This window comes from Sparus aurata, chromosome 7 (assembly GCF_900880675.1).
Source record: "Sparus aurata chromosome 7, fSpaAur1.1, whole genome shotgun sequence".
Lineage (NCBI taxonomy): Eukaryota > Metazoa > Chordata > Actinopteri > Spariformes > Sparidae > Sparus > Sparus aurata.
Genome location: NC_044193.1, coordinates 5,879,665 through 5,892,519, shown reverse-complemented (window position 1 = coordinate 5,892,519; position 12,855 = coordinate 5,879,665). Strand labels below are relative to the sequence as shown.

Below are 12,855 nucleotides of genomic sequence, written 5' to 3'. Positions count from 1 at the left end.
GGAAAGAGAGGCTGAAGTTGAAGATATTTAAAAGTAAGTGTGTAAATGGCGTACGTGCAACAGAAAATGAAAAATAAGTGGGATGTCTCAATCCTTAGCAACTTCTGTTGTAAGTTTCGCAAAATAAATATGTCTAAGAGTTATTAAATCAAGTATAAGATCTTCTGGATGTTGTCTGATGAGGCGGATGATCTGCTACTTTCCACTGTTCCCTGTTTTTCCAGCACATCCGTGATGACAAACTTAAAAACCAGACATCAGAAAATCAAACTCACCTTCTGGCAATGTGAAAAGGGTCATTTGCCTACTTTTAGCGGGTTTACCTGCATTTAAAAAACCTGCACATAACAGGTTGCATTCTATTGTTATCCCTGATTGTCTCTAATTAACAATAATTTTCCTTAGAATTCACCTCAATTTTCAATTGAAATAATGCTTTTCCAATGTGTCTTTGAGTTTCTGGTCTCCCATGAGCGCCTGCTGCAGATTTGACGGCGAACAGCAGATAATCTGTACAACACACTCTTTAAACAGAAAGAAAACACAAGAGACTTTTGTTGTCTTGTAGTTTGATTTATTTATTTGCCCATTTGAATATGAAAAAAGCACATCATTTTCCTTTTTTGGTGAACACAAAACAGTTTTCTATTCACTAGGCTGAATAAAATAATTGACCGATCAGATGAACTGAAGCTGTTTGCCTAAGTGGCATTGCAGTTTAAATAATAAATCCACAGATGAATCACCATCACATCTTATAGAACTGACCGCAGCTGATGCCACTGATTCCATGACTGGGTGTAGCAACCCAGATTTAATACAGCTGCAGCAGTTTTATTTATTTATTAATTCTATTTCTGCCTCATGTGTTCAGTTCTGTGTGAATTCACCCATAGAGAGAAACAACACACAAGCTGCGAAGTGTGCTTTTGCTGCCATCTAGTGATTGAAGCGTGAACTTTGCTTCAAGTTCCTTTGCGACTGCAACAGAGCGCACAAGTTAAATAGACCACTGACCGTTTAATACCCTCGGCGGTGTGGAAAGGAGAAGATATCTGTGTCGCTACTCTTTAACTTGGCCATAATTCAGTGTGAGGGACATGTTTTCTGGCATCACTCTCCGTGTTTCACAACTCTCACGGGGGACAAACGTCAACAGTGTGGTTTCATAAGACTGCTCAGAATGGCACAGAAGTAGCAGGATGAAACTGGTTATAGCTTGAAATCAGAGGCATAGGTGACATGAATTATCTGGATGTCTCTGCCTGACAGCGGATAACAGTCGGGCTGAGCAGGATTCCAGGTATCAAGAGTCCTCTGGTTCTGATGCTGATTTAAACCCACTGGTTTTGACAAGGTTCATGTTGACCAATGACCAAATCCACTCCAGTATATTCAGCAGTGCATTAAATCTTCCTGTGTGGGTGTTTTGATTTTTTCATACTGTAAATCTACAGTAATGTACGCACGCCGCGAGATACAAAAACTGTACTTTTGTCCAGTGATGAACAAGATAAAAGATCCTAATGAATATCAAGAGCTCTGTCCTTTGTTGACAATAAACCTGTGATAATAAAATGACTTGGATGATGGCTGACTGTAAAAAATGCGAATTTACATAATTATTTGTCACTTGTTGAAAGGTTACAAATAAACCAACGCAATGTAAGACATTCAGCAGGACTGAGCGAATGTGAAATTGCGATCTGAGATACAACCACACTTTATATGCCTTATTCGTGGGTGCTGACATGTTTGGTACGAGCCTATGAGAGCAACCCTGCCTTTTCGTTATACTCAAATACGTCGATGGGGTCAGGAATACAAATGGGTTCGGTAGCTGCCAGGTGCAGCGAGGACTCCAGCAGCTTCATGACGGCCGAGAATGTGGGTCGGTCTTTGAAGCTCCACATCCAGCAATACTTCATCAGATCGTACCTTTAAAAACACACAAAAGGAATGTAAAACAGGTACCCGTTTAAGGAGTAGTTCGATTAGATACTGCTCTCTAATCTGTCTGTTAAATCTAAAGCTTCAGCCAGTTAGTTTAGAGCAACCTTTGTCCAGAGACAGGTTGGCTATTCCCTCATTCTTTGAGCTAAACTAAGCCAACTGGCTAACAGCTGCAGCTTGTAGCTTCATATTCAACACACAGATATTTGTGTTGATCCCCTCATCAAAATCTTCACAAGAAAGCAAAAAGATTTGAAGGAAAATGCTTCTTTCACGAGTACAACAATGTGGCCTAGTTAACTTACAAAGGTCCTCCACAGTTTTCCGGCCTCTTCATTCGATAAGACCCGTGAAGCTTCGGAAGGACGGAGAGAGGCTCCAGCTCGGGGTACGGAGGAGCGCCTGTGGGGAAAAAACAAACAAGGAATTCTTGATAATACTTAAGAAATGAGTAATGAACTGCTAGTTAACTATTACTTAATGAGTAACTCTTAGTCTAGTATTAGAGAGGAGTGAGGAACGAACATTTGAGCCTCCCAACTTGAGCGTGACGTCAAAGGAAAATGGCCGTCATGTGAGTATTGACTTTATTTGTGTCCCTAAGTGTAAACTGTTAACATTTTCTTGAATAAATGAGTCTGAATGGTAAAATGTATAACAATACTATAGACTGTATAAATCAGTGCATTTAAAGACAGCTAATCTGAAAAATACGGTGGCCCTGAAGTGCAAAACACAACGGCAAATCAGAAAACACAAACGCAAATCAAATAACACAAACGTTTGTGTTTTTTGATTTGCGTTTGTGTTTTCTGATTTGCGTTTGTGTTTTCTGATTTGCGTTTGTGTTTTCTGATTTGCCGTTGTGTTTTGCAATTCAGGGCCACCGTAGAAAAGGCACACACGCTGACATCACATATAATAGTAGATGTAGCTTTACCTAACGTAATCAGTTCATACAGCAAGATTCCAAATGACCATCTGTAGAGAAAAGAAAAGGTTATTTAACTCATGTGTTTGAGTCATGCAGTGGTACAAATACATTAAATGGATGGCAAACCAACACATTCTACTCGTTTTGTGTGTTTTTGTTGCTGTTCTCAGCCGTGATTCTGCTCTTACACGTCGCTCCGGTCGATACTGAGCTGCATCACAATCCTCTCTGGAGCCTGCCATTTGAGAGGCACCTCTGCCGCCCTCTGCCTCGATGCTGAATCAATTTTGCGTCCTTCAAATGCCACGCCGAGCCCGGACACCCGGACCGAGGGGCCCGGCCCGATTAAGATGTTCCTGGCAGCAACATCGCCGTGCACCAGCCTGTGCGCCGACATCAGGTAATCCTGAGGGAGGAGCCGGTTAAAATACAAACAAATCAATCTCTGGTTGAAAATTAATTCAAAACTCGAGGGGGAAACGACGCCTTTCCCCCTACACGGGTCAATGACAGAATGACTTCTGCAGCAGGTCGTCTGTTGGGAAATAACCGGTCCAGAAAAAGAGTCTCACCAGGCCGGCTGCGACCTGCCTCGCCACCAGAAACACCGACTTCTCGGACAAGTTCAGAGAGGAATCTACTGCGCTGTCCTAGAAGGAACAAAAAAAATGTCACCTCTCTAACTTCAGGCATTGAAGACCACGTGCATCATCACATAATAGTTGGACTGTGCAACGCTGTTACATTTCTGAGTGTCCAGAGGAAGTGAAGGAGGTTTCCCGGGTTGCAGGCATCTAAGACCAGATACATGGGCAGGCGCTTGGTCTGACAGTACAACATCCGCACCACATTCTCATGTTTACACACTGTGGCGTGGAAGAGGACCCAGTCCACAAACTCCTTAGCTTCAGGCTGGTTGGTGCCATCTGTATGGTGTTACATTAACAACAGGAGAACAGAAAGTGTTTAACTGTTTATTCTGATTGTTTGATTTAAATATACAGCATCTTAAAGGAACAGTTCACCCCCAAAAACAAAGGTACATATTCTCCGCTCTCACCTGTAGTGTTATTCGTTCATCTAGATTGTTCTGGTGTGAGTTGTTGAGTTTGGGGGATTTGGGCCTTTCTCTCATATATAATGGAACTAGATGGGACTCACATGAAAAGACTCAGCATGACACAGTTACCCAAGAGAATCCACAGACTCTGTTGTGAGCAGTTTCATGCCGGAACTATTTTCCTTCCACCGAGCTACACCCACCAACAGAATCACAGCGCTAAAGGAAGCGTGCATCTGTAGACGAGAGGCCACACGGTCGCCTCAATAAATGTTGGTAATGTACATTTTTGCAGACCAGGGATATGTTGAAACTTTACGTTTTTGAAGCTCAGTTGTTGTGACAACGCTGCGGTCATGGTGTGGTTTGGTCAGGGCACCAAAAAAACACTTGGTTAGGTTTAGAAAGAGATCTTGTTTTGTCACCACAAACATGGTCGGAAGTGTCCTGACGTCTCGTGACAAATTTACATTGTGGTCATTGGCTTGGCAGCCTTCTCCACTTACCATAACAACAAATACAAATTTTAATGTCGACCATTTGTGGTTTAATGCAAAACTCTCACCAAAATGCAACCTAGGCTTTTTTTTGTGAATGTACCAGAGTCAAACTTTCGTTTAAAAACATAATTACGACGAAAGCGCCACTTTTAAGATTGACCGTATTTTCATATCGGGTCAAACTCATTTTCAGTGGGAGTGCTACGGGTATTTTTACGATAGCATCAAAATCTCTATTTTGAAAACATTAAGAAGTCTCGACACAACATGAAACTTTGCTCGTAGTATCACCAGGGTCTCTACACAACACAAGCATTGAGAACTTTGTTTGTGTACAAGAACGTTTTTGAACAAGTCACAAAAGTTTGCCTCGGGTACATTCACAAAAAAAAGCCTAGGTTGCATTTCGGCGAGAGTTTTGCTTTAACTGCCCACATTTTTCTCTGGCTCGGCTGGCTCGTGATGGCAAACTTTAATGGTGTCCTCTGTGGATGAGCTTTAATGTCAGCTTGCCTCGTTAGCCAGCCTCTCGTCCATGAGGAGATGGACGAAGGAAAACAATTCCCCTCGTGAAACTGCTCACAACAATGTCTGTGGTTTCTCTTGAGTAACTGGATCATAACTTCTTGCAGAACCAAAACAACCTCGATGGACAAACAGATGAGAGGAAAAATATGTCCCTTTAAAAAACTGCCTTGCTCCCGTCGCCCCGAAAAACACCAATAGTCTCTTCACACGCCACACAAAAGGTTAACGTTGTACCTCGGAGGGACTTAACCACCACAGAATAAGAGGCTCCATCTCTCTTCTTCAGCAGACCTTTACAAATGGGGCCATAGCGACCCGCCTGCCAAAACTCTAGTCCCTCAAGAACAGACTCCTCAGGGAGTTCCCAGGGAGTGCTGGCAGAATCCGCAGTCTGGCCTGTTAAAAAAAAAACACAACCACAGATGAAACACCCCCTCGAACACAACAACTTTGAATTCTTTTAATGATTTTTTAGAAAAAAAGATTTCATAGTCATAACAGTACGTACCAGAGTGAGTCGACATGCTCTGCACTCTTTTCTTGTTCTTGTGAAGATTGTAGAAAATCAAGGTCACCACCAACACCGTGCTCAGACCCAACAAACCGGGGATGATAATTACAGCGAGATTGCCCGACGACTCCTCATCTGAACACAATAAGCGAGGGAAGAAGCAGGCTGAAGTATAAGAAAACAAAAGAAAAAATCCAACCCAATGAGGGCCACATGGGTTTGACTTACAGCACATGGGGGGCGAAGTGTCGTTGCCACAGCGGTGAGGAGCAGCTGGCATTTTTCACATATGAGAGAAATGCCAGATCATATCAACAGATGAAACTCAAAAGTCACAACCAGGAAAAAGTCTGACCCGGTGTCGAGTCAAACTGAGAAGTGTTTGAAAATGGAAAAAAAATTTAAAAAATCAAAGAAGACATTAAGTCAAACTTTCCTACCTGACACCTGAAGCCATAACGTTCGAGTAAATATGTATTTTCCAGATCTTATAATGTAAAAATTTAAAAAAACAGCAGCGGAAAAGTTGTAGGAATCCCAATAACAAGGCAGCTGGTTCAGAGACTGGGCTCACCTCTGCGGTTGTGCGAGTGAGGACGATGACCGGAGAGGTTGAGTTGGGAAAGTTGACTGAATGTTAATCATTTACAGGCACAAGAAGCGCTTGCTCACACGTGTTACTGCCTCGGTAAACTAAACTGTGATTAAAAAAAGCATACACACAATTAATATTTGTCCGGCTTGGTTAAGGTGAACAAAAAATCCCATAAATACTGTCGAGAACAAAACATGTATTTATCAGATAGACAATATCATGTTGCATCCAATATTATGTTGCATTACTTTAATACAGAGAACAGTTCATTATTGTTCAATGGTGGCATCGGATTCATTACAAAGTTCTCGGATTTCACAAAGTGATACAGTAAATATGTTTTCATAAATAAGTTAAAGGTGCAGTATGTAAGAATTGGCCACCTGTCAAATTCTTTCTCCAAAAAAAAAGGAGGCGGAAATGTCACCAGAATAACAACTTAAAGCTGCCGTTAGCTGGTTAGCTCAATTAGCCGTGCAGCTAGCGGTCCTGAGTCGGAGCTCTGGGGAAGTGTTGGTGTTTACACTGCGAGCAGAGGAGCTTTGGACCGGGACATTCTGAGGCTAACTGCTTAGCAAGCGTCATAATGATGAAACTGTTATTACTTTACATTCTGTCTTTTAAGCTAACTATTGCACCTTTAATGCAGTTTATTTGTTTATGTGATTACACAAGGACTAATAATATCTTTATATCTTTGCTGTCCTTGAATATAAGAAATGAATGTATAGATATATCCGTCCTAATTGCACCGATGATCTAGACGATAGTTGCTACCTGCTTTCTTCTCTTCTCTCAAATCGGTATTTTCTAAATCCTATTTTAGGGATTTATTTTGGTTTACACCAGTGGCGGTTCTAGACCAGTTTTAATAGGGGGGCCAGGTTGGGGCTGGCTTTTTTGTTAGGGGGCACATACAACCCGGAAAGAAAGGACAAATCCTTCATTCAGACAAAACAGTGTTTACAATTTCAGCAATTTTGATTGGGTAGTAAACTGCTGAGACACTTTATTTCTGCCTTTCCCTTCAGAACAAAATCATTGGAAGAAATCTGTCATGGTGTTATTAATGCAGACACCCTGTCAGGGGGGCCACAGGGGGGTCCAGACTCAGAGTTACGGGGGCACTGGCCCCTGTTGGCCCCCCCCCCTAGAACCGCCCCTGGTTTACACAGAACACACAAGCCTGAAACACACTCTTATCCACGTGCATGAATGTGGAGAGAGAGAGAAGTCAGAGGGAGGGAGCTGCCCTGTGAGCAGTTACAGGGTTTGGGTGCCTTTCCCAAGGGCAGTCCGCCCCTGACTGGTCCGAACGGGTCTTGAGCCGGTTCCCCAAGCCAAGTCCCTACAGACCAGAGCTACTGCTGCTCCCTGATTACATAAGAGTATGAGATTGAGATTGTTTGTTGGGTTATCTTATTGGTTTCTGTATTAAGCGTTCATTTGAATAGCAACATTACAAATGTGCGTTCATTGGATTTTCTGTTCTGTTCCTGTCAGTGCACTTAAACAAGGCAGTGGTTTGGATCTGGTGCTGCTCATTGTTATGATTGTATGTGTAAATACAGATTCTTCCAATTTGTTCTTAATGAAGTTTTGTTGATGAACATTACTGAGACCCCGGGAGGATTAGCTGCTGTTTTAATACTTTAGTTAATGACGTGTGATGTTTTGTTGATGAACTCGGCTCCGGCTCACCAGACGATGAACGGAACCGCAAACCAGCTGTTGCAAAAAAAAAAAAAACAGAAACACACAAGAGGTGTGAGTAAAAAACGATCAAATGTTGCCTGTTTTTAATACTTCAAACACAAAGCCTCTGTGTATCTGCGTGCTAGTAGGAAGTGAAATGAATTAGGTGCCAGACTCTGATGTTTCCAACCACAAGGGGGCACAATTGCGCAAGAAATCGCCTCCAACACGTCGCCAACTCTTCAGTCCCGAGCAGGAAAAGGTTGTGGAAAACACTTAATGGACCTGAAACTACAGAATACAACTCAAGAATGACGCAGAGGGTCCACCGCACTGTACAGTGAACACACAGGAACCGGGCGGACCGGATCCAAAAACTGGGGGTCGAACCATCCCGAACTTCTCCTAAACATTTCCCACGTGAAAAATATGAGTCCCAGCGCCGGAACTCCGCCTTGCTGAACACACCATGGAAACAAAATCCAGCGCTTCCCAACCACAGAGGACCCGCCCCCCCACGTCAGTCACCATTGGTTCAGTGGAGAGTCTTCAGGATCGGCCCCCCGGTGTCTGATTGGACAGAAAGCCCCTTCAATCAGGAAAGCAACACGGAAAGAGATCCCACATTATTAAAAAAAAAAAAAAAAAAAAAAAAAAAAAAAGTTGTGGAGTGAAGCCTAATCGGATCACGACTGTTTCATGCAGCTGCGTGTGTTTTTTTAGTTGGGAAAACCAAATCCCCACCACAGCGCGTCTGGAGCCGCCGGGGAAAGAGCGCAGAGCGCGGGACGGGCAGCCGGAGGAGGAGGAGGGCTTCAGCGGCGAGAGGAATCACATAACCCGCCCGGTTCAGAGGAGGGCCAGGTATGTTGTTCCGTTTCCAAGGACTGCCTTTGCTGATGTCACCGCGGAGGAGGGCAGGGAGAGGAGGACAGGTGCGCGCAGTAAAGTTGTCTCTCCTGTAGATGAGGAGCTGTCACGGAGCGGAGACTGACCGCCGATCAGCCTTTTCATGGAAAGCAGTTTTTTTTTTTTTAAGTTTTCACCCCATTCGTACAAACTCTTCTCTGGGCTGTGTCATCGATTGGACTTGATTTTTTCCCCCCCTCCTGAAGTCTCAAGTGGAATATAAACACTCCACGCGTTTTTTTTTGTGTGTGTTTTTTTTTTTGGAAGTGACGGTTTGCGCACGGACTGCGGGGCTCGCAGGATCCGGATCCCGCACTGATAAGAATTTATATTAAAATCTGGGTTTTACAGGCGTGAAGGAAGCTGCTGTTTTTTTTTTGGGTTTGGTGCTGTGGTGAACTGGGGTGTGGGGGATCGAGGCGGCCCCGGCATCGAGAGGCAACACTTTTCCGCTTCAATGCGACACTGACGCAGCCGCTCTCGCATCCCCCGCCTGGTCTCAGACAGGTGATGCTCGAGTGACTCAATGGGAGGATCGATCATCATCATCATCAACAACAACATCGGAGGGAGTTTGATCTGAGAAAAAAAAAACAAAAAAAGAAAAGCTCCACTCCTCCTGGTAATGGAATACAACTCGAGACAGCAGCCCTCAACTTCTCTGAATCTGCGATGATTTCCCCGTGCGTCACTGCGTCTTGAGGATCGGAAGCTGTTTTCTTGTTTGTTGTCGTGGGGTTTTTTTTCTTTACGTTGAAGGACGCTCATTCTTGGACTTCCTCCCCCTCCACCACCTTTTTTTTTTTTTTTTTTTTTTTTTTTCTTACACAAGAGCCACCAACAATGTCCAAGACGCTGAAGAAGAAGAAGCACTGGTCCACCAAAGTACAGGAGTGCACCGTGTCGTGGGGGGGATCCGGGGAGCTGGTCACGGTGGTCGAGGTGCGAGGCGGCGCGGAGCTGGGAGAGTTCCCCCACCTCGGGCACATAGTTTCGGAGGCGCTGGTTTGTCACGCCGGGAGGTTCCCCGGCAGCGGGGACGTGCTGCTGGAGGTGAACGGCACTCCCGTGAGCGGACTGACCAACCGAGACACGCTGGCTGTCATCCGCCACTTTCGGGAGCCCATCCGCATGAAGACTGTGAAACCAGGTGTGTACCCCCCCTCTCCTCTCCTCCCCATCCCCCACCACCCTTCCCTACCCTACCTCTGAAACCTGCCCTGTGTGTGTGATGTGCATTCAAATGATGTGTAACCTGCAGAGAGAAGAAGCCCAGGAACAGGTCTGTGTAGTGGCATGAATGAATAAATGAATCAGAGGGACTCTTTGGGGGGGTACAGCCTCACAGCTGAGCCCCTGTGTGCCTGCAGGGCGGTGTGCAGGAGGCTCAGGTGTGTGTGTGTGTGTGTGTGTGTGTGTGTGTGTGAAAGCCCGTCCACAGGTCAAAATCTGCCTTTCCAGCCGGTTTTGTGTCTGAATCATCTGTCCGCATGTCTCCCCTTCATTCATGCGGACACTCACAGCAGCGTCTGCAGTGCTGCCTGTGCCTCTGCCTCTGCAGCACCATCCGCCACGGTCACGCTTGCTTGTTGGAGCCTTCTCGTCCTACAGAGCCCTGATCTACATCATGCACTACAACACGAGCTGAAGGGGGGGGGGGGGGGGGGGGGGGGGGGGGGGGGGTCTGTGATCTTGTTTGCGTCCACAACGCAGACTTGCCTCAGTGTCGTTTTTGTGATTCTGTGTGCGTGCGTGAGCTCAGCTAAAAGCTTTTGATCGGATTTATGTGTCTGTTATTGTTACTTCCTTCCTTTAAGGGCTCACACACACTAACACTCACTCACGCCCGATGGGTGTGTTGAATGTGCCCAAACGCAGTGGCGTGCCCAAGTCCAGCAGTCAATGTGGGACAGGATGGGTGTGTGTGTGTGTGTGTGTGTGTGGATGGATTTGATCGAGGCACTGCTGAGTTTGGCACTTTACACAACACTTAGCAGGGATTTGTTAATGGTCGCCTCGCCAGCTTTAGACGGTGTCGGTCCGCCTGCAGCGCTGAGGTGAGTCCAAGTCTAATCGAATCAATCAGGTCCATATCCTTCCCTCCCCGGGATGCTGCGGGCCCGTCTGGCCACGCGCTCCGACGCCATGACTGTCCCAGTAGTAGTGTTGGTGTCCGGTGCAGTCAGCAGTTTCACTTTGAGGCACTGCATTGGGATAAAACTTTCACTTGCACACACACACACACACACGTTGGAGGTGATCTGAGTGTGATGATGCATCCGTCCGGCTCTTCAATCTTGATTTTTGGAGTCAAGTTTTGGTGAAAAGTGCATTTGGAGCCGGCCGAGTGTTCCCCTGACCTTGTGTTATGTAACGTTAGCTCTCTGGTAAGCGATGCCCGAGCCGCAGCCTGCTCACCCATGGGCTCCTCCACCGTTGTGTTTATATCACCGTCCCCTCTTCTCATGATTAATTCAGTCATCATCCATCATTGATGGGCCGCTCCGTGCCAAGACGAGGTGCCTGATTGGCCGGATCAGATGTTAGCCGACCGGTGTGGATGTAAAACTTGTATTCTCGTGAGATGTCGGGAGGGGGGGGGAGGTTGAGACGAGAGCGGCGGGGCTTTTTTTGGGGGATGTTAGGCGAGAATCTTTGTGTCTAATAAACAATCTGCGGGCTGCCGCGTTAAAGGAACAGTCCGCTGAAACGTGACAGTTCAGTCCTCGTGTACTCGCCAGCGTTCTCCCGAACAGCCGAAGGAGACGGGGACCAAAGAAACCCAATAAAGTGGCTCCGCGCAGCTTGTGCGGCGCGATGCAATCGTCCGGAACACATCCCCACTTGATTTGAACAGACAGTATTCACATCCTCATCATGCCGTCGAGCTCGTGAACCCACTTCAGACGGGGCGCATGCTGAAGCTTTTAGCTAAGCGGCTGCTGTGTTGATTTCTGGAAACGAAAAAAAAGTGAAAATAACATGTTTTCAAATCAATGTAGGATCTCGTGGCTTCTGGGGACTTGAATAAACGCTGGAAAAGCTCCAGACAGCTATTTAGTTTTTAGTTTTTCTCTTGTTTTTATGCTTTAAAAGGAGTCTCCATCCACGTCAGTTGTGTAGCAGAATGCTGTGACTCCGTTTTGCTCTCAAGCTCTGAAGAAAAAACTAGATCTTTCCATCAGCGCCGCGGTCGAGACAGATGACTACGTTTTCGTTTTTGGGGCGAACTGTTCCCTTTAACGTCGTCTCCAGTTCGTCTCCTCGGTGTATTTCCTCCTCCTCCTCTCTCTCCTTGCTCGCCTATTTTGTCTTTACTTTATCTTCTCCCCTCCTGAGCCGATTATGCCTTATCATCACATTTCGCCCGTCCCCCGCGTCTCTGCTATTTTCTTCCCCCTGCTGCATTATTCCATATTTCACTCCCGACTCTCTCCCTTTCGCCTCGGTGCCCTTCCTCCATCACCAGTGTGCTGCCCATTTTCTTTTTTTTTTTATTCTTCACAAGCCACTTTATCCTCTAAAGTAATCCAACAAATCTTTAAACCATTGCACAACCTTCCCTCCAGACTCTAACTGCCTTTGGTGATACCCGCAGATTGCAACCACAGCTTCTAAATCAAACACCATTTTTTTTGTTTTTTGTTTTTTGCACCTTCGCCACGACTTCTCCGACAGTTTTTCCCCGCACAGAAAACAGAAGTTTTATCCTCGAGTGGTCCTCTGGCCCCAGACCAGCCGGCGCACTCAGTATGCAGCTCCATTCCTGAGAGTGGAGCGAAGGCAATAGCCAGTAACCTTGAGGGGACCGTAGAGAGTGGAGGCATATAGCGATCGCAGATACCTACTGCAGCTCAGAGACTTGTGAGTGGGCAGCTCATTGATTAATGATGTAAACAGACTTGGATGTGCTCGTTTTTTTGCCTCGCGGAGCTTTACGGATGGACCATTTAGCTTTCAGGTCCTGGAACACCTTTGATTCACAAATCGGGTCTGCAATGAAAGCCGAGAAATGAGTTTTCAAACTGTTTTCTCCCTCTAAACGATGGTAATGATATACTGCGATGGCCGCGGCTCACGCTGGAGAGTGCTGCTGCAGAGATTGCATCTGAACAGGGTGTATGTGTACATCTCTGAGGGCAAGGTCTACCTGGAAAAAACTCTTATCAG

At 45.8% G+C, this 12,855-nt stretch overlaps 2 protein-coding genes across 9 annotated transcripts in view; one reads left to right on the top strand and one right to left on the bottom strand.

The window, feature by feature from the left end:
* Window positions 1-557: 557 nt before the first annotated feature.
* LOC115584437 (tyrosine-protein kinase STYK1) lies at window positions 558-6,085 on the bottom strand. 3 transcript variants are annotated; one of them, XM_030421858.1, is made up of 10 exons: window positions 5,927-6,085; window positions 5,715-5,759; window positions 5,484-5,621; window positions 5,210-5,371; window positions 3,632-3,813; window positions 3,460-3,537; window positions 3,076-3,293; window positions 2,894-2,934; window positions 2,259-2,355; window positions 558-1,938 (listed from the first exon to the last, which is right to left on the bottom strand). In XM_030421858.1, exons 2-10 carry the CDS (start codon window positions 5,719-5,721, stop codon window positions 1,767-1,769), a joined length of 1,095 nt encoding a protein of 364 aa, XP_030277718.1. In that variant the 5' UTR covers window positions 5,722-5,759; window positions 5,927-6,085; the 3' UTR covers window positions 558-1,766. The 3 variants fall into 3 exon arrangements, with proteins under 3 accessions (XP_030277718.1, XP_030277719.1, XP_030277716.1); XM_030421859.1 differs by lacking the exon at window positions 5,715-5,759 and having other exon boundaries at window positions 5,927-6,073; XM_030421856.1 differs by having other exon boundaries at window positions 5,715-6,065.
* Window positions 6,086-8,447: 2,362 nt separating this feature from the next.
* Window positions 8,448-12,855, top strand: part of magi3a (membrane associated guanylate kinase, WW and PDZ domain containing 3a) — a 131,415-nt gene continuing 127,007 nt past the window's right edge. For all 6 annotated transcript variants that reach the window (XM_030421753.1, XM_030421752.1, XM_030421751.1 and 3 more), the window contains exon 1: window positions 8,448-9,835. In XM_030421753.1, coding sequence (XP_030277613.1) covers window positions 9,529-9,835 — 307 coding nt within the window. In that variant the 5' untranslated portion in view covers window positions 8,448-9,528. The remainder of the gene's footprint in view (window positions 9,836-12,855) is intronic.